We start from the raw sequence: 21985 nt of genomic DNA on the forward strand, positions 1-21985 counted from the left end.
TTTTTTCCCTATATTTTTTTATTTGTGGTAATAATCCTTTATCTTTTGGGTTAGTTTCTTAGGTTAATGCTTGGGACAAGTTTTTTTTTTTACACAGGCTATGCAGACATATTAGAACTAAACTGCTAAAAGATGTTAGTTTCAAGTAAGTGATATCACAAAGGGACTTTAGAATAGATTGAATATAATTGGCACAGATTTAAAAATAATATACTATTAAATACGTGTCTTTATTATTCAAGCTATTATGGAGATATCTTTTTATTTGTTGTACATAAACTATTAAAATGCCCATCTGGTTGACAAATATAAATATTTATAGGACTTCAAAACAGCCCATACACTGGCACAGAACATTTTAAATTACGGTGTCATTAGATGAAATGTCCTTGTAAATACTATATGCTTATCATTTGCTTGGATATACACAGTTTAGTGTTGTAGCTCCATGACAAAATACTACAACTGTCATTAACTATGATAGGTATGTGTGATTATTGAAATATAATAATGTTCAAATGGACATTGCTCAGATTTCATGTTATTAACGTTACGTCTATAACAGGGTTCGTCCTTTGGACTGTCATGGGCTATTAGCTGACTGCATTCTTGTTTATTTGGGAGGCGTACCTCAGTTTTCTATGTATTCATGATGTGCTAGTGACCGTAGAAGAAGACCTTACAAAAAAGATTTAAAGGTTTGAACAGATTAAGCTGGCCATGCATAGAGTAATTGGAAAAATGATCCCAAAAAATGGCAAAAATTAGGCAATCTATGACCACAAATTGTAATGGCCACCAAAACTCTATCAAACATGATGTCAAAACTGGGAAAAATAAAGTGTCAAAACATCAAATGATCCACACAAAATGGAAATGAAAAAAATCATGGCTTTTCACTGTGTTCTGTCTGCCTATTTTTTTTTGGTAAAATTACAATAAACCCCAACACCAGCAATTATTGAATATGGGGATTTTAAAAAAACTGGCTTCACAGGAAGTTGGTAGGTAAAATGAAACTTTGCTGATTAATATCCAGGAAGCAAATTTAATGGTGCATGGGAAATCATAGATTTCAGTTTTTTTATACGTGCTATATTATGACCATAGTTGTCGGTTGGGTGTGTTTTGTCTAAACATAAATATTTCAAAGAATTATACTAAATGTAAGTAATTGCTGGAAGAATTCAGAATGTGTGACTTTCACAATGGCTGCACTTCTGGTAATGTGATTGTTTGTACCTTGAAGCCTGCACTCAAAAGAACCATACATGTCATACCTAAATTATTGCGGCTGTTGTCTAGGGCCTGTACTGTATGCTGTTTTACCAAGTAACATAGCTTAACTAATGCTACTGCAGCTCTGCGGTGTACATGAGCTCTGGCCAATGTACGATTAATCACATTGCAAAAATAAACAGAAGCAAAAATTAACTAGACAGGATGTTAGCTGGCCATTTCAAGATTTTTCCTCTCCTGAGCTACAGTCACAGGGAGAAGTGTTTTAACAATGAATGGCTCTACATACCCAAATGTGTCTACAGTGAAGTATTAGACATAATACTATGAGATGAGGACAGTCTCAAGACAATCTGGTTTGGAGTTTGGTTTCGTGTTTTCTTTGACATAACCAGTTACATAGTCACAAACTACTGCCCATTATTTTCATGTTAGGAACACTTGGGAACTTTAATCCATATGTAAACTATACATCTCTCTCTCTCTCTAGGACCTCAATATATAAAGTTCTCATATTGTAATTGTATGTTTTTAGTTACATTTTTAATTATAACGGATTCACAGTCCTGTCTGTGCTGCTTGTTTGTAAAACTTAATAATAATTATAATTTTTTAATAAGTGATTATAAAGTAACAACTCCTACTTGGCACACTTTGAAACACCTATTTCTGAATGCTGGATAACATTATAAGGCTGTAATGAAGTACTGCTCTTCGAAGTAATGGATTTCAAAATATTTCATTGTATTCTCCAAGAAGAGGAAGAAAAAAATCTGTCTGTTATACACAACTTTAAATCAAATGTTATGCATACCAAATTGTTTTCCTCTCATAGCCATTTTAATATATACAAGAAAAAACTGCAATTTAGCAAAAGGACTTCTGGCAGTGGGTCATCTGTTTTTTTAGGTATGGAATAGCAGCCATTACGATATAATGAAGCTGGACATGCACCAAGAATAAAGCTGATATCTAGACATCAACTTTCCCTCTTTCTCATCCTGCCTCCTACAACTGATCTCTGGCAAAAAAGGGAATGATTTAGTACTAAAGCCCTAATCCAGAATAATGATGCAGGCATACATCATGATCTGCATACTTATTTTATATTGCTGGCTGCGATATAATGAGGCCACTGCATCAGACAGCCAAGAAAGCAGTATTTTTAGAAGGGGATGCCAGCAATTGCAGCCTTGTACTTTCTTAGCACAAACTTCTTGTTTTTTCTAAGGCCCCGTATCAGCTGTGTTTGCACTCTGACAACATCAACCACAGTGTGGTGGCATTGTGTCAAAGCTGTGCAAGGACAGGGATAATGGAATGGACTGCTTTGTATGATATTAATGTGACATATGGTATGGTGGGAATTAGAATTCAGTATGGTGTCTAAGCTGTTATGTTTCTCTCAATACAGATTTATCCAGCAACCAAAGAACTTTGTGTTCATTGCTTCATTCTTGGAAAGAAAGGTATTATTTTTTTAATTGATTAAGGACTGTATGTGTTGCATTTTTATAGCCATTAAGTATAACATAAAAGTTATTATTTAATCATAGTAATTTATTAACTGAAAAATCATTCTAGAACTATGGTACTTTCTTTTAAAAGAACTGCATGCCTCATAAGTGTAGACTTACATTCATATCACTGCTAAAAAGAATATAAACAATATATAAACAAAAAGAACAAATATAAACCCCATGTCTTATAACCATGGTCCATTCAGTATTAACTTTGATTTATTTTCTTCATATATGGTGGCTTCCACTTGGCCTGCTACTTTAAGGCTGTTCTTGAACATCAGACAACATTACAGAGGAAAAACGTGTTATTTTCTAAAAAAAAAAAAAATTTAACCACTTAATCACCAGCATTCTAAACCTCCTTGTTTACCTGACTAGGTTTGTACAGTTTCATGATAAATGTGTTTGGCTTAAAATACCTTTCCATTTTCTAGTCTATCCAAATGAACTACATACTATATATGCTACAACTACACACACAGCCACCTATAAATTGAAACTGAACATTAAAATTGTTATCATTGTGCAGTATTCTCAACAGAAATTGTTTAAAGCTAGTTGGGATGAAGTTGTAGGCAGGTGGTGGCCCCTGTATTGTGACCCAACCTTTGAGTATCCACCCAAAAACTGCAGGCTGGTTGCTGAAAAGTGCCGGGTGGTACACTCGACTGAAAGGGGCTGGGGAGAACACGGATAGGGGTCATGTGGTCAGGAAGCAATTTACTAGCCCAAGATGCTTCAGGCATTGTTACCTGCTAGTGAGCAAACAGATTAATGATAGGTCACAAATTGTAGCACCCTGACCTGCCATCAATTTCCAATTGTGTGGTAATTAATTAGTCAGTTAATCAAGTACAAATGTATGACACATTTAGGCAGGACTATACAACAATGTGTGTATTTGAATTAAATTAAATTGTTAGAAATATTGATAGAGAGGAGAAATAATCTTATAATTATAGTGTGGCCATCATTATCATTCTCTCCTTTGTAATTATTAGTTTCCCAACATATCTAATCACTGTTTCATACAAATGTATTCCAGTTTTATGTCTACATGTATAATTGAGTAAACACGAGGCCTGTATGTGAATCCTAACATTTAGATTACTGTAAAATTATGCCTAAATCTATTTAGGCTATAACTATACTTTATAATCTGATTGTACAAACTCATTTACAAAAATACATCAATTACCAAATTTTTGTTGTCTCTGTTTCTATCTCAAAAAAAAAACTTATATATTTCCTTTAACAGGGAGTATTTTTTTATATGTAACTAAATTGTGTGTATTTTGTTTATATACCAAGCCTTTATCAAAAATAGTTAAAGTTTTATCCACAGAAGTGATGAGCAGTCTATGTTTGGACCTATACTAGGAAAACACATAACAAAAAGATTGTTCATATAATGATCGTTCCAGGAAATTAATTTCACCTAATGGGCTTGAATTTCACCTAATTAATCAATCAACAACCATTTTGACTGTAAAGAAACAATGTGTCTTGGTAGCAAATCAAATTAGTTAACCTAAATCAACCTTGTCCTAAAGTTGATCAATTCTATTAGACTGCTCTCTGTCTTATACCAGCAGAATTCTTTGTCACTTAAAGGCCTATTTAAAAAAACTAGAGAAAAAAAGAATAAAAGCAAAATTAGAACTGTTCCCCATGATGACCAGCAGATTTTTTTGTACCATTTGAGTAATTCCTAAAGCATCAAGGTTTTTATGTTTTGTGTTATGTTATTAAATCTCTTTAAGGCTGAGGAGAATACACTTTCATCAGTGAAGCTGGGTAATCCAGCAAAACTGGAATGGATTTCCTAAAAGTCATTTAGGTTTACTGAATCACCTAGCTTTACTGTTGAAAATGTTTTCTCTCCAGCCTTGGAAAGCTTTAATAAAACAGCCCCATTGAATTACATTGATTTTGCTGGACCAGTGACATCCATACAGTAAAACTTGTAACTAGGTCTACTTAAGGAAACAGATAATTTGTATATCATATTTTGTTCAGATTTAAAAGCTGATACAGCCAACAACTACATTTTTCATGTTCTACCTTTTTTTGGTATAACGGTACTAACTAAACCATATCATCTGTATTGAATAAACCACTCCATATAGTGATATAAAATAAAAACCTACTTTGATATTTTAAATATTCATAATCCCTGAAAAACCCAGGACTTTCATTTCTGCAATGGATGAGATATGGTTCAAGGTTAGACCTAATGCACGAGCACATGATCATATGTGACTATTCTTTTTTTTTTTTTTTTTTTTTTTCACAGACCGTGTCAGATTGTGTTCTTTTCTACTACCTGACCAAAAAGAATGAAAATTATAAGAGTCTTGTACGCAGGAATTACAGACGCCGGGGAAAAAATCAGGTAAGGACTACTGTGAACAATGCTTGGCTCTATTGGTGGCCACATTGTGAAGGGGATTTAAATCAAATCTGAAATCATCTGTCATTTTGGAAATTTCTTTTGTTTTTCTGGACAAAGATTAAAAATATCTTGAAACCAATGTGAATCATTGTAATTTTCTGGTTGAGCTACAGTCCAGTAAGCACAGTTAGACAGACTAATAGGATGCTTATGCAAAGTAATAGCTAAAACCTAGTTGTATGTGAAATCTTCATACATGATTGTACAACTAATAATTTATTCTAATGCATTATAATTGGGATGACGATCTAAAACTACCTAGTTTAAAAATGACCTAAAACTAGAAACGAAAACACACACTAGACCTTATTGCTTTCACTGGTAAAAGAGACATTTATCAAAATAGCCTGTAAGCACATTCTGTATTTTAGCATTGCCACAGTCAGAGATGTGAATAACAGATAACAGAATTGTTCTTGTTGCATAAGCTTTGCCAAAATTGTATTTCATTTGAATTAATAAAAAGGGAAGTAAAAGAAAAGTTAAAAAACATACATGATAAGCTGTGAAGCATTAAATTTTACATTTTTATTAATTTTTCCATGTGCACAAATGTTAGAATACTTGGTCTGGTAAATGAATATCTCATGCTACCCATAAATGCCTCAGAAAGATGAAGATTATAATGGGACCCCTGTAAGAGCTTAGGGAGATTTCCGCATGAATGGTCAGCATTTTATAACTTTACCAATCGATACATACTGATTATAATTTTTAGCAAACCTTCAAAGCAAACTTAAATATATTGGTGGAGTTTTGCTTGTAAAAAGTTCAACCAGCATCTTGGTACAAAGTTAGACTTTCATAAAAAAAAAAAAAAAAAAAAAAAGATTTATATGAATTTTATGTTGCCTATAGCTTCAAATCTACTGATCATGTTTGGGCACTCCTGTTTCCTCCCACATTCCAAAAATTTACTGGTAGAATATTAGACTCATCATAAATAATTGGCCTTAGAGTATGTTGAACATTAGACTAGGAATATGTTAGGATATCGGATTCTGAACTCATTTGAGAGATGGTTAATGTAAAAGCACTGCATAATAAGTTAGTAAAAATGCATGATAATATAATGGCTTTATTTCTTAAAAACTTGATCAATATACTGTATAATAATAAAATAGAGAATTTCGACTCAATTTCCTGTTAATTTCCTTGCTGTGTGTTCTATTTGAGAGATTTCACTTTCTGTACTGTAGACTCAGCAGACTGACATCATAAACACATTTTATGTTTCACATTTCACTGTCGCTTAGCACAATATACCTTGCTGATAGTAAAATATTGAGAAACTGCTGTCTATATTGCTCTTTGTAGTCGGAAAGTTTTTTTATTATGTGTTTATATAGTGCCAACATCTTACACTACTTTTTTACAGAGTCCATAGTTGTGACATTACCTATCCATCAGGGGAGCTCACAAACTCATTTACCTAACTTAGTCTAAGGCCCACTGTGGGATAACATACACATAGTATGTTGATAGTGTTGTGTCTGAGATTCAAACTTGGGAGCAAAAGTTCTAGCCACTGATTGTCATACCGCTAACCTGCCCTGGGTAACTGTGAGGAAATCTCAGATTGGGAGTTGTGCACAGCACATGCGGCTCTACTTTCAAATATTTCAAACTGTAAGGCCTTGGTTTTTAAGGAGTACATACAAGAAATAGATCATAGTTTAGCCATTTAGGAGGTTAGATCACAATGCATATTAGATAGAAGTTTATCCATGGTGATCTATTTGGCCTGGTTTATTAAAGCTCTCCAAGACTGGAGAAGATAGACTATCATGGGAGAACCTGGGTGATTTAGCAAACCTGCAATAGATTTGGTCAATCCAGGACTAAAAACATTTGCCAACTAATAGGAAATGCTTTTTAACAAATCCTAGAAATTTACAGAAATGAAAATTCTTAATGTGGTTGATCAATGCCTAGCATAGAATAGTTTTTGGAGCAGCTGTTCCAAGGCTGTTAAAGTTATATAATCTAGTTAGATTTTTATATTGTCACATATGCAGTGTAATAGGGAGTTATTTTGTAGTGGAATTGGTAAAGTTTGGTACATTTCTTTTTCACAGATGTGATGGTATTTTATGTGCTGTTTTAATATATTTTATCTATAAGTATATGGGCAAAAACACTCCAAATTGGGCAGTGAATAAGAAATATTTAACCAGTCAGTCTAATAAAAAAAAAAAAAAAAAATCTGTGGAAAATGATTTGAAGTCCAAATACTGCTGGAATGGTGTATGTACTTGGCAACTGTCAGGTTTACTGAACGGTGAATCGTGTAGCTGTTCAGGTGTCAACAAGGATTTCTCTGTGGGAAAATAGAAAAGATACACTTAAATATAATACTCTTTTTGGGAATAGCGCAATACTGCATTTTATATATTAAGTGACACGTATAAGGCTAGTATGAAGAAATGTTTTTTTTTTTTTTGCAGGGCTGTCATACTTCCTTTGCTTTACACAATTATTTCATGAATGTTTCCCCTATAGCTACATCATTAGCAGCCTCATATTGCTGCTTATTCTCAAGCAAATCCACTGCCCCCCCACCCCACATTAACAGTTCTTCAATATGGGGAACCCTTGCTATGACTCTCAGGCCTGTAGGGAACCCCTTCTATAATTACTTTATGCACTCACCATATATTAGCATTGTGATCAGTAAGAAGAATTGCCTCTTACATTTCTGGCCAGTGGGAGGAATGTTACTCTTACAGGTAACCAAAAAGATCATTGTGTCACTTAAACTGATCTAACAGACACAAATTGGAACCCCTAGCATCCTCTGGAGGAACCTTGGGGCTCCACACGACCCTGGTTGATTCACGCTGGGGTAGAGTGTCATACTGCGGGTTGGTGCTGCCAGTTGGTTTTCAAAGATTCCCATTCTGTCTTCAGGGAAAACTAATTACATTAACGTTTGCATAACTAATTACCATAAACCATATCCTATGCTTCTCTCCAAGGTTCAATAAGCTACTTGAACATACAATATGTGAAATTTTTAATAATTAGACATTATTGGCAACACAAACCTGCAAGAAGTTCTAAATACTAATCATATTAAAGTGGGCCTGAAGTGATTTGCTAACTTATAGGGAAAATGTATAAGTGTTATTTGTACTGAAGCATTAGCTTGATTTACCTTTGGTCTTGGGGGCATCGATCCTCAAACTTTATATCTGTGGTGTCAAAAGGCACTGAGTTCATTGCCAGACTGCATCACATCACCAGCTAATAGGGGGACATCACCGACACGAGGAATCAAAACCTCACCACTACTAGCATGACCGTCTCCATACAGAGTACAAGTATTACAAATAAATAATACTGAAATGATCCGCTGCTGTATTACTGGTGAATGGTCCTTTACCCTCTTCTTTCCTTTTGTGGGTACAACCACAAGTACTGTCCTTATTCAAGCTGACCTTCACAATGCATTTATTTATTAGTATTGAAAGTACATTTATTGTTACAAATTAATACATTTATTTTCAGACGCAGCTGCTTTCAAAATCTGGAGATTCTTGTATAGCAGACTATGAGAGGGACAGCCAGTAATGGGAATCCATCTGCTGGTGGGGGGACAGAGCAGAGTGAGCAGAGGGATGACCTAGCTGGTGTGCTGTGTAAACGGGCTGAGATGTGTTCCTGATCTGTGTTATAAAACAAGCAGTGTTTGGTGGTGAAGGGTCAGATCTGGCAGGGATGTCTGGATCACACTGTGTGCAGGCTGTCAGTACGGATTATCTTGACCGGTCAGTGATAATTTCCTATGTTTTCCAAACATTGTTCCTGCCTAAGGGATGATGGACATTTGGTTTTTTACATAGACAGGAACACACTGCTATATTTTTGATTACTTACTGTGAACCTGTGCCTGGACAATACCCTAAAAAGTCATTTCATATTCTGAGCAAGCAGATAAGATTTTAAAGCACAGGTTCACTTTAATAAATCCCCCTTCAAATCTTGGTGGGACTCCGTTACTGCTATTGAAATACATGGACCTGGAAGTTTCCCATGAGGGAATGTCTGGTTTCCAGTTTTATAAATAGAGGCCTAGGTGTTTAAAGCTGTTGGATAATGGAGCCCTTGTGATCGATGAGGATAAATGACTTTGTAGTACATGCAGCTAGAGGGACACAGGGACACTTATAGGTGGTGTCCATGCTCAGGACATGAAAGTATTTACATTCTTCTGGCATTAAAGAAGCATAAAATACACCCCCACTGACCTTCCTAGCTGCATGGCATGTGGAGCAATGAACCCTCAAAGTTACCAACAAATTATTTATATTAGGAAGCTCACCCTGCTCCCACCCCTGTGTTTCCTGACCTTAATAACATGGGGGAACCCTGGAAATAACTTTCACATCTTCAAGGAAGCCCTGCTATGATTACTTTACGTACAGCTCACATTAGTTTAGTGTGGTGACCACTTGGAGCAATACCTCTTCCATTACTTACCAGTGGGAAGAATGTCACCATTACACATAGCCAAAAGGATTATTAGTATCACCTATGCTGACCTGAATGACACAAACTTCTCATAGCTCAGGAAACTTCTGGCAACTTCTGGAGGAACCCAGGCTGAGAAGCTGCTATAGGGATTGATGGGAAGCTTCCAAGTCATTGCTGGGCGGTGGGGGGGTGGGTCTATGTATATCTATATGTAATGTATGGGGGAGATTTCTCTGCGTTGTCCTGATAAAGATGTCCTCTCTGTATTCCAGTGACAGCTCAGATGTTTAGTAGTTACCTCAGTCCTGGTGACAATGGCTGTTAGTATACTTCCTTAGAGGGGGGCACAGGTTTAAAATGTTAATTCAGTATGAGATTTACAGTGAGAAGCAAAGGGCTAATTGCTGACGTTCTAAGTAAAGTCATTACCAGTTTATGGGCCACCCCGTGTTTTGGGGCCCCCATGACTCTGGAAGATGGAGGGGGGTGTCTAGTAATATGTTACACAGGTAGCTGGGTACATTTTTGTCACCACAAGTTCACTTCTCACATACCCTCTTTCCCAGAAAATAAAGACGGTGCCTTATATTCAATTTTTGCTCCAAAAAGTTCACTAGGGCTTATTTTCAGGGGATGTCTTATTTTTTCATGAACAAAAAAAATAATAATAACATTTATTCATATAGTCGTGTCATCACACTCTGGAACATCATCATAACTCTGCAAACCCTGAAATCTATCATGAATTTCTTGTGACTCCATTTCCTTTGGAACCATTGGCCCCAACTTCTTATGTTTAGGAATATTGCTTTCCTTATATGAGCACCTATTGTCCATGTATTTATATATATATTGTAGCCTATTGTCCAGGTAGGGCTTATATTTTGAGCATCCTCAAAAATACAGAAAAAAAATCATGCTTGGGCCTATTTTCGGGGTGGGTCTTATTTTCAGGGAAACAGGGTAACTTATTCTCCTCATTCTAATGAGGTTCCAATGAGCATTTTGTGCCTCCCAGGTCAGTTTAAGTGACAGCAATGATCTTTTTGGCTATCTGTAGGGATGACTTTCTTCCCACTGGCCAGCGATGTAAGAGACATTCATCCCACTGGCCAGCGATGTAAGAGACATTCATCCCACTGGCCAGCGATGTAAGAGACATTCATCCCACTGGCCAGCACACTAATATACTGTGATCTGTGGATATAATAATCATAGCCGGGGTTCCCTGAAGAGCTGAAAGTTATTACAAGCTTCCCCCATGTTACAAAGCCTGCTGTAAGGTGAATACATTTTGTACAGAATGTGTATGGTGAATGACATAGCCAGGAGCAGGCGAATTTGCAGTGAAATGTTCATTCTGTATTATTGTAAGCAGATGAATCATAAAGCCAGGCCGATGTGTCGCAGTGTATTAGTAAATCTCAGCAGGAATGTTGTGGTTAGTTGAGGGCTTAACTATGCAAATGTCCAGGAAGTGTGGAGTCGGAGCTGGGCCGCTCCCCGCCCGGGGCTGTCTGCTACTGGCCGGTGTGAGGGGAGGCAGGCTGGGGGAGAGCAGAGGGGCTGTAATGGCGGCGAGCAGCTGAGGAGACGGCTGGCGGTAAGTAGCCGGGGGTTGTGTGACATTGTAGGACTCGTCTGTGCTTCGTGTTGTCAGTCAGAGCCGCTTTAGTAGTGAGAGGAGGAGAAGGGCAGTGGTGAGGCCGCCTGTGTACATTGCTGTCATGTAATGGAGCTTCTGTCACCCCACAGCTTGTACCCGCTGCCAGCCTCAGCGCCCTCAGCCCGGGAGGGAGGGGGCTGGGAAGTGACAGACAAGGCGGGAAGGAGGAGGGGGGGTCGCTGCATGTAAACACAAACACGTGGGAGGGTCTCTGGTGGGGAAGATGCACTTTGCCCCGGCTCCGGGGTACTTTTCCTTTCACGTCATGCCAGGCTACGTGCCGCCCCCTCTATGTGCAGGGAGGGGCATTAAAGGGGCAGAACATGAAAGTGAAAGCTTGGAAGTGCCAGGCGCCCAGCGCCCGCAGTGTCTCTCCTCCCATTGTCAGCACAACTAGAGCAAAGGTGAGCAGCTGCTTTGTGTTATAGGCTGGCATGGCAGGGGCCAGAATGCCACCTGGGCTGCCTCTCTGTAGGGGCCACACACTTGTCTTGTAGTTCTGCCTTGTTCTATCTGTTGAATAGCGGTATATAAAGTGTTAGACAAGCAGCACACACTTCTGTCTGTATAATTCTACAGGGCTGCTTCTGATTAAAATCTTTCCAAATCATATGATCTTACACAGGCTTTTCCTGTATGTACCCTTGTGTGTGTGTGTGTAAGATTTATGGGAATCCACATTCACCGCCTCGCTCATGTGATGGATTCATTCGCATCACTACGTGTCCCACTTATCCCTGTGTATACACATGACAATATAGTCATTTTACACTTAGCAGAGGAAAGCCTTGTAATAAGCCATAATGATTACTTGATGTGCTTACATGTGGCTGTGTAAAGGTTGGCAGACATTTATAGACATGATATCATGCCTTTGTGGTGTTTCTTCAATGAACAAGTCATTTGCAGCCTTCGAATGACACAACTTCTCCAGAATACACACCCAGCACAGCTCTGCTGACATTTCACATTTGGCAAGCCCTGGTGATTTGTTTCTGGAAGGACAGATAAAGATAAAAAGTCATTTACACCTCTGGAAAGTCACATATTATTTCCTAGTATTTCATGTAGACTAGAAAAAAAGCTTATTTTGGACAAAGTTTGTCAGTAAGTTATAAAGTTAGATGTGAAAAAACAAACACCCTTTTGTTGTTTTATAAATATTTAAAATATTTGTTTAATAAAATAAATAATTCCACAAAAACAAAAGCTGCTGATACCAAATGTCCAGCCAACAACTTAAGTAATAACTAAAGCCTCTGGATAAGCCTAACACCAGGCAAGACATATTTTTAAAAAGAAGGTCAAGAAGCATCAGTCTATAGACTTTCTTCAGAGAGTTTCTAAAAAAGTTTACAGGTACAGCAATCTTTAAAATTCCACCATATATTCTGCATTGGTGGACCCTAAGAAAGCCGGCAGAGGTAGCTCTGTGCAATGAAATAGATCTCTGGCTCGTACTGTAAGCGGAGATCATAGATCTCCTCAATGTCCAAAACATTTTTTGGAAAGTCCTGAAAAGTTTAGTCATTACCGCTATATATGACCTTTATTATAGTTTACTCCTCCTCAGTCCAGACACTACTTTGCTCTAAGGGTCTTCCCACATGATTTTGGCACATCCAGTACTGTTCATTACTTACATCTGTGCTAGGATTATAGTCCTATTGTAATTAAACTCATAATTACGTAATGCCATTGTTTAATTACACTTTGCTTTCATGCTTCCAAACGAACATAAAAAAGTTTGTATTTTATGAATAGTATGGGGAACATTGTTCATGGATGTGTTTAATGACATTGTATCTTAAGAGAGCAGAACGGGATATTCCAGTTCTAGATTTCAAGATTACGGAGTGTCAATTAAGATCATTACAAGCAGCCTAATTGACAGATGGGTGACACATCCTGCGGTGTGCTGATTCTAGGACTCCTACGCTCATTCATAGAGTTCCGGTGATCACATTTCCAGCTTGTGATTTGATGGATAACAGCATCTTTACTCATCCCACACTCATTACACTAGTATGCTGTGTATGAAGAATAGATGCCGATGGCTTATAAGGGATGCTGGGTTTACTTGTGTTTCTTTTCAGAATAATAAATATAATAATTTAAAGGCTGGTTGAATTGTTTAGTGCATAGTGAATAGTTAGATATTACGTTTTTTTTATGTATGAGGTGTGTATATAGACATTCAAAATAAGGGACACCTGAAGAGGAAAGACACGTTTGGTTTATGACAAGGGACAGTTCCTAAACAGGTTAGAGACAGTTGAGAGGTTTGTATTGACCATACTAAAGATATAAAAGGTTTATGACATCACTATACATTCTCATCAAAGTGGCAGAATTAGGGCCTGTATGTGGCCAACATGTTAGCTACATAGCAATTTGCCCTATTGGAGTGGAAGTGAGATAACCACAGAGTGAGTCTCCTGATCTGATCATGTCTGGGGGAAGCATGTGTTAGCATAAACAGTTAAATTGTAGTGAACGTAAATGATCTTTTTATTAGCTCAACTTTGTCTGTTAAATATATAAGATAAAGCATTTTATTGTAGCTCTCTAAAAGATACAATAAACTTTGAGAAATCTTGTGAGCTTATAACTTCCTTTGTTGTTTGCGGACTGGTCACTGCAGACAGGGTGACAACAGTATTTGTTTTGCAGTGAAACCTTAAACCAGCTTTATCACTCAATATCCATTTTAAACTGCATGTCTTTATTAGGACAACTAAGTGTAAAACAAAATTGAAGCTTTTCCAGCTAACACATTTTAAGTAGTAGTACTGCAACAGTTTGGAAATGCACATGAATAAATTCTGACCATTGTAAGGATCCCTGACTGTGCTAAATTTTATAGAACAAATAATTCTCAGTTCAGTTGAAGTGTATTAAGCAGAACTTCTAAATTAAAGCAGATATTTTACGGCTTTTTTTTCCTTATATCTTCGTTTCTTCTTCTTCATCCAAACTTGCACTGTGCCAAGATCATGTGTCTTCCTGCAAATGAAAAACTTTTTTTTAGATTATAGGAAAGCCCCCAATGTTGCATGTCAGGCATGCGCAAAAGGTGCAGCCAACAACCCCCTGGGATATGTGATGTTAGGTGTGCTAGGAGGATGTTGATTTCCCCTTCTGCTTTTACCATTACTGTGGTGAAAGTGATAAAAGGGAAGGAGATTCTCCCCCAAACAAAAAACTGTTAGAAAAAAAATGTTTTTTTTTAATTTTTTTTTATTATATCAAATTTCATCTATTCTTACAGATGTCATGATAGGTCTGCTTTAAGCTGCTAAAAAAACAACCCACAATAACACACTATGTCAACAGACTTTACTATTGTTAGGGAGCTTTAACGGAGATATTTGATTGGCCTGCTAAAGGAAGTTAACCAAAAAAAAAACACAACCAAGACAGTTCAGTATGTAATAAAACTACACTAGAGACTCTTTATTGACTATACAGTGAGGAAAAGAAGAATTTGATCTCCGGCTGATTTTGTACATTTGCCCCATGACAAAGAAATGACCAGTCTATATTTGTAATGGTAGGTTTATTGTAGGTGTGAGAGACACAATAACAACAAAAGAACCCTCAAAACCCCAGTGCTCTAAAGTCAGAGCTTGATCTGCATTGTAATGTTTGAAATAAGTATTTGGTCCCCTATCAACCAGGAAGATTTCAGGCTCCCAGGTGTCTTCACTGTATGCAGGCAACGAGCTGAGATTAGGAGCACTCTCTGTAAGGGAATGCTCCTAATCCAAACTTGTTATAGTACCTGTATAAAAGACACCTGTACACAGAAGCAATAAATCAGATTCCAAACTAGCCACCATGGCCAAGACCAAATAGCTGTCTAAGTATGTCAAGGACAAGATTGTAGACCCACACCAGGCTGGACTGGGCTACAAGATTATCGCCAAACAGCTTGGTGAGAAGGTGAACAGTTGGCACGATAATTTGCAAATGGAAGAAACACAAAATAACTGTCAATCTCCCTCGGTCTGGGGCTTCAGGCAAGATCTCGTGGACATGCAATGATAGGACATGAAGGTCCTGGAGTGGCCTAGCCAGTCTCCAGACTGGTTGATAGGGGACCAAATACTTATTTCACTCATTACAATGCACATCAAGCTCTGACTTTTGAGCGCTGGGGTTTTTGAGGGTTCTTTTGTTGTTATTCTGTCTCTCACACCTACAATCAACCTACCATTACAATTATAGACTTGTCATTTCTTTGTCAGAGGGCAAACGTACAAAATCAGCAGGGGATCAAATACTTCTTGCTATCACTGTAACAGACTACATCATATGTGTCATTTTTGATTTTGCCTATTGTTACACTTCAACAATGTACAAAGTTCTCACATTTGCTAGCATTTCTCTTTCTATACCACACATGGCTTTCCAAACCTACTGGGGACTCCAGCATATACCGATCATAATGAATAATACTATATGTCTGTTCATTTTAGATTATGTGTACAGTCACCAATACGTGTATTTCTTGGAGCTTGGACTTGTAAGGTATTGACATACTTGTTCTCATAAGTGGAATTAGGGGAGGACTTTGAGCCAGCTTGGCTCGTGTAACTTAGAAGGTTTTATGTACCACATGTTTGCAGAAAGGCTGCCTAGTGAAAATTCATAGAAGTAATTATCTACAGTGGATGATCTCAGACATGCCAGTGGCTAAAATGAAATGTGATGTATTTCACTTACGATCTGTCTGGTACAGTTGTCCTTTAATTTATGTTATTCATGCACAGCTAAGTATCAAGTCCTCGGTCCTGCATACATTTTACTATTACAACTATATCTGTAGTTCAGTTGGCTGAGCCCATAGTATATTAACCACAAAGTGTATATAATTTTTTTTTCTTTAAGACTGTTCTTGTTTGTGTACCACATCCGAACCTGTACTGGTTTATATGGCTTAGGCAGTTTAATGATTTCTACATCTGCACTGATGAACACTAGAATTTCATGGCGTCTGCTCCAGATAAATTCCATAGTGATGTCGTGCTGTCTTTAGTGGCTTACATGTTTCTTTCTGATGACAGATTATCAGGAAGCATTCTAGTAAAATGCACACAATGAATTAAAACCTCAAGTTTCTGTGCTGTTTAATTATATGGCATCCAAAAGTGGATATTCGGTTAAAAAATAATATATGGTAACTGAATAGAAATCAACGATGGTGAATGTGATCACGCATTGCTCGTTCTAGTAGCCCAACCAGTGCTGCTTGGAGTAGGAATTGATTGCTATTGAAGTTGATGTGCAAGTTAAAACGGTGTTTGGTAGCCTAGCAATTAATTACTCTTATTTGCTCTCTTTTGATCTATCAAAGCATTGTCATCTTGGAACAGAAAGTGTGTTACTGATCAGATTATCAGGTGAAATAGAAAAGAAACCCAAAATAAGAAAGTACACATTCTTTCAATACCTATGGTTTACAAGAAAATATCAGGTCTTTAGCAGGTTCTAAAATGATTGAAATCTAACCTCAGGTGTAAAACACAGCATATTACACCGTGCCATTATTTACTGAACAAAGTTAAGCCAATGTGTGTGAAAAACTAAGTACACTCCATGGGGGGGTAGCTTGTAAAATTATCTTTAGCAGCAATAACTTTATTAGCATTAATCTTTTCTTGTATTACTATATCAGTCTCTCATATTTTTGTGGAGGCGTTTTGGTCCACTCTTTAGAACACCCAGTTTATTGAAGAATGTATTTCTATCAGGTTGAGACCTGAACTGTAAGTCATTACAACACTATTCTTTTTTTCAGCAATTCTGTTGTAGATTTGCTGTTGTGCTTGGAATTATTGTTGTAATTTGATTTTCACCAAACAGGGCGAGAGAGCCAATCTTTTATCTGATCAGAAATTAGATCGAGTTAATCTTTCTGCATGTACTAATTCTTACACTTTGTCAGTTCAAAGCACTAATACGATGTGTTAACCTTTGCTGCTCTCTCTTTAACAGCAGATGCCCCGTAATAATCAGGAAGAGAAAGATGAAAAAGAAAAGGAACCTGATAAAGAAGAATTTAAGCAGGATGTGGAGAATGACAAAGAGGAACTCGGAAAGTAGGTCTACATTTTGTGGAAAGATTATACAAAGTTTTATCAAAATCAATCTAAGACTAAGATAATGTGTTAGGCCTGTGTGTAATAAAGAATAACATATACTATCCAACTTGTATAGAAAAACAAATATTCTTTTACTAGAATAAATCAGTGCTCTAATTCTCAGGTTCTTTATGTCTGTGGTCCTGATTTTTTTAAAGTTCTTCAAGACTGGAGAATATAGACAACCTGGGTAATTTAAAAAAAAAAAAAAAAATTAAATTGATCAAAAATCATTTGCTCTTAGTTGTTGAATATTTTTAATCCTGGAGTAGATATATTACAAGTTTGCTGGATCAACCAGGTTCTTCCATGATAGTCTGTCTCCCCCGGTCTTGAAGGGCTTTAGTAAATCAGGCCCCATTTATATGACCAGAAAATATTTCTTATAATCTCGTCCAAGCTGCATGCATAGGAGTAATTACATACAGTATATAATGTTTCCATGGGGATACGCTCTGGTAGTAGAGGCTTTCTAGATTAAATCCTATCCAGTATTCGTTTAGATCATGCACTTCCATAGTATAGCCATAACATCAGAAGACAGTACCACCAGTAAATGCCTTTTATTATTCCCTATAACAGATTTAACAATGCCTTAGGTTTTTTTTTTTTTACATAAACGCTCTAGTGCCTGTTTGGATGACTGAAAAATAAAATGGAAATAAACCGCTGCTGCTATTTGACCTCATTCTAAGAATGATAGTTTCTTGGCTGTAGTCATTGAGCTAAAACAAGCATGCAAATTAGAAAGTGAAGTCAGAACTCCTGAGCATCGTATTTGAACCAGATCAGTGCCTCAAAAAGTATTAAAGCTTGTAAAGAATCTTGACAGCCAGGCAATTAGCATTTAGGAAGGTAAAGTTAGCAAAGACAGTAAAATACGTTTTTTGCTGCTAGGAGATCATTTTCCTGTAAAAACAAGATAAAGCTCCTATATAAACACTATATTAATGGGCATTTTGTGAGATGTGAGCGCAGGACCCTATGTAAAATATTTCACTTGATCATATTTAAACCCAAGGATTTTTCCCTATTATTTGGACCCTTGGATGCGCATAACTTATTTTCATCCCATTGACCATTTTCAATGTGCAGGACTTTGCTGGTGGGGATCACAGACATCATTTAGGAGAATGCACATATTGATTCTAAAGATCCTACAATATTTGCTGCTGTTGGTGGAGCTCTGAATTATAATGAACCGCTACAGTCATGACTCCCAGCATTTGTTGCTGACCCGCAGGAAATCCACATTCTGTCTTTTAAATGCAAAAAACCATAGAAGAGGAATTGGCAGGCATTTAAAGAGAACATGGAATAAAACTAGGGTCTCTTAAAGTTATTTTATCTTAGTTTGAAAATATAATCATATTAATTTTTTCCTAGGGAAAAAAATGAGGACACTTCTGGCGAAGAGAATGATGACAAAGAAACGGTGACATCAAAAGGGAGAAAAACAGCCAACAGCCAGGGTCGCCGCAAAGGACGTATTACTCGATCCATGGCTAATGAAGCCAATGAAGAGGCTGCCACACCTCAAAAGAATGACGATTTAGGTAGGTGAAGATTTAAAAAATGTATCAAATGTACCAAATCACTGGAATCCATTCATGGTGTGTGATAGGTTTACCAAGAGCATTACCCAAAAAAAACTTTCAGCTTCATAAACTTTTTTCATTTAGAATTAGCGAAAGTGTTGTTTCTAGATTCATCTAATTTAAATAGCTGTCAAAACAAGAAAGTGTATTGTAAAGGGGAGTTTAACTGAGGCTATGACGTTTCTGGTCCCTGACACCAGGGGCATGTGATTTCATGTTCCTGGCCCTACATCACAGAATCTGAGGGCTTTCTGCAGATGAACTGCTTCCATTGACTTCAGTGGGAATGCTTTTCAACTTTATTTTATGTAACATTATTAAGCAGTTGAAGGTGATTGCAACCAGTACTCAAGGTGCTCCTAAAGTGGAACACTTTGAAAATTGGTGATCAGACAGGTGTTTATTGCAGAAAGGGACAGGGAAACTGGAGGTCCCTTCTGCAATAACTACTCTTACCTGTGTGATTGCTGCTCAGCTGTGCATGTATATAGGAAGAAAATGAAAATGCCTGGGAAGGAATGGGGACAGGTGAGTATCGACTAGGTTGTTTTTCAACTTAATTAGCAAGCAGTTGCAAACGTTTGGTAGTGGTTAATTGCTATAAATTCATCTCCTTACATATTTAGGAATGTCTGAAGTGCTGTGTTAATTGTATTAACATAAAAAAAAATGAAATTGTACCAAGATTTTTCTACCCTGCCACGGCTGTGTTTACCTTCTAAATATAGAGTCTACTATCCAAGCTGTGCCTAGAGTTAAAATGTATAACTGTGCTGAGCTTCACAATGTGCCTTTATTTGTATAATGACACATTAAAACAAGTTTTGATGTTATCTGCTGAATGTAACCAGTGACTCCTTCAACTTGAGACTTTTTGTCATAGCATATGGAAAGATTAGCACAAAGTGTTGCATGTTGGTTACAAACTTGTCTTCAAGTCTTTTTTAATAGTGCATGTTGTGTAGACATGTGCACAGGTAGCGATCATCCATTGCTGATTCACTGTTGTTGCCATTTGTGCATATTGAGGCTGCCTAACAAAAAAGATCCACTTGTGAAACCTATAGATAGATTTGGAACTGGTGTTGTAAACTAAACTTTAAACTGTGAACAATGAATATGCATTTTTCACTTATGTTCCTCTTATGTTTTTACATTACAGCTCTTACAAATTATAAAAAAAACTATTTATTATACAGTTTTTTAGATACTCTGTAAGCACTGTATTCAGCTTCAACGCAATAGAACAACTGCTGAATTTACCGAATATGCCACATGAAGTTTTGTTGTTTAGGAGCCAAACCTAAACTTAGTAAGGAGTACACTAAAGCATGGTGACTTTGGAAGGAGAGCCTGGATATGTAATAAATAAATGTGGCTGCCTACATTTGCATGTGTACTGTGGGCTCTTTTAGAACATAAATGATTATTGCTTTAAACCAATCAAGCTTAAGAGCCCTCTTTGTTCATGAGAACAACTGTCTTCCCCTATGCAACCTTATCACATCACACTTTTCCAAATACCAGGGAGGTGGTGTTTCAGTTATGGTGTGAGACAGCTGGCTGGTGGAACTGAACTGGTGTTGTTCTCTCTGCCAATGGAGAGCTCATTTCTTTGCAAGCCTGAAAAAAAGACCTCTGAACTTGCAATTGATTTACTTTTAAAGGACTGTCAAACATTTACAACATGGGTGTGTTTGTGTTGTATGTCCTTGTCTGTCATTTAACCATTTTAAATACACAGCTGCATTGTACTGGATCTTCAAATGCAAAGGAAAATCAAATTGTTACACAAATGTAATTATAGAATGATTTTACGTAATAAATAAAATTATGTATTTAGAATAGATGAGCAAAATAACCGAATCCTAAACTTGTGGGCTAGCATCTGTTTACAGATCTGTTTTACAGCAGCTGTGTTTCTGTTCACATCAGCGTCTCACTCTTGAAGTGTTTTTCAACCAGGGATCTGTGCTTGCTTACAGGGGTATGCAGGCAGCATATGTAGAATCTGCTTCTGTACTTCCCATGGTTAACCACAGGAGGGACCATGCTCTCCATTTGTAGGTTAAAGATCTCTAAACAGATTATCACATGCTATCAGCAGTTGTGAAGTGTCATGTTAATAAATACAGTTCATTACTTTCTTCTGTAATCCTATGAGAAGTAAAAGTAGAAGCACGTGGATTGGCCTGCAGAGTGTTTTGCAGATTTAGATAGGTGTTCGCTTACGTCTAGGTTGATTCTTGTTTCTACACCAGCAAACTGATTTTTAACACAACAAATGTGTGGGTTTACCAGGTTGTGTAAGCTGCAATTAAAGCAGAGCTCAGACTGTAATAAATATTAATTTGCAGGGACGAAACTCTTTGTTTGGCTTCATGTTTCTCTTTCTATTTTAACATTGGGGAACCCCTTGAAATAAGTTTCAGGTCTTCAGTAAACCCCTGTTTTTTTTATAGCCACAGACCCAGTATATTAGTGTGGTGGTCAGTGGGAAGAATGCCTCTTACATTGCAGGGAAGAATGTCACCCTTACAGATACCCGAAAAGATAACTGATATCAGGTAAACTGACCTGAGAGGAACAAATTGCTCAAGGAACCCCTAGCATCCTTCAAAGGAACCCTAGGATTGCATGGAAATCTGGTTGAGAAACTCTGGTTTAGCTCATGTAGTGTTTACAAGGGCGTGTGATGATTCTGATACAGAAAAGTAAAGTAAATGTGGTATTTTCAAGATGGCGGTAGTGTCCAGTTTTAGGAGGGTTTCACGTTTCATTTGTTTACAGATAAACAACTAATTACTTTCAGTCTTGCACAGCTTTCTGTTGTGAAATGTTTTCCTCTGATTTCACTCCACACTCTGAGCTTCTCACATTTT

At 37.1% G+C, this 21985-nt stretch overlaps 1 protein-coding gene across 12 annotated transcripts in view; it reads left to right on the top strand.

The window, feature by feature from the left end:
* Positions 1-21985, top strand: part of NCOR2 (nuclear receptor corepressor 2) — a 224705-nt gene that overhangs the window by 128282 nt on the left and 74438 nt on the right. For 11 of the 12 annotated variants that reach the window (XM_072415778.1, XM_072415779.1, XM_072415775.1 and 8 more), the window contains exons 13-16: positions 2654-2708; positions 5059-5157; positions 17360-17463; positions 18892-19061. In XM_072415778.1, coding sequence (XP_072271879.1) covers positions 2654-2708; positions 5059-5157; positions 17360-17463; positions 18892-19061 — 428 coding nt within the window. Of the gene's footprint in view, positions 1-2653; positions 2709-5058; positions 5158-11667; positions 11764-17359; positions 17464-18891; positions 19062-21985 lie in introns of those variants that run through there. The other variant, XM_072415780.1, reaches the window with a different exon arrangement.

Source organism: Pyxicephalus adspersus, chromosome 6 (genome assembly GCF_032062135.1).
Source record: "Pyxicephalus adspersus chromosome 6, UCB_Pads_2.0, whole genome shotgun sequence".
NCBI classification, from domain to species: Eukaryota; Metazoa; Chordata; class Amphibia; order Anura; family Pyxicephalidae; genus Pyxicephalus; species Pyxicephalus adspersus.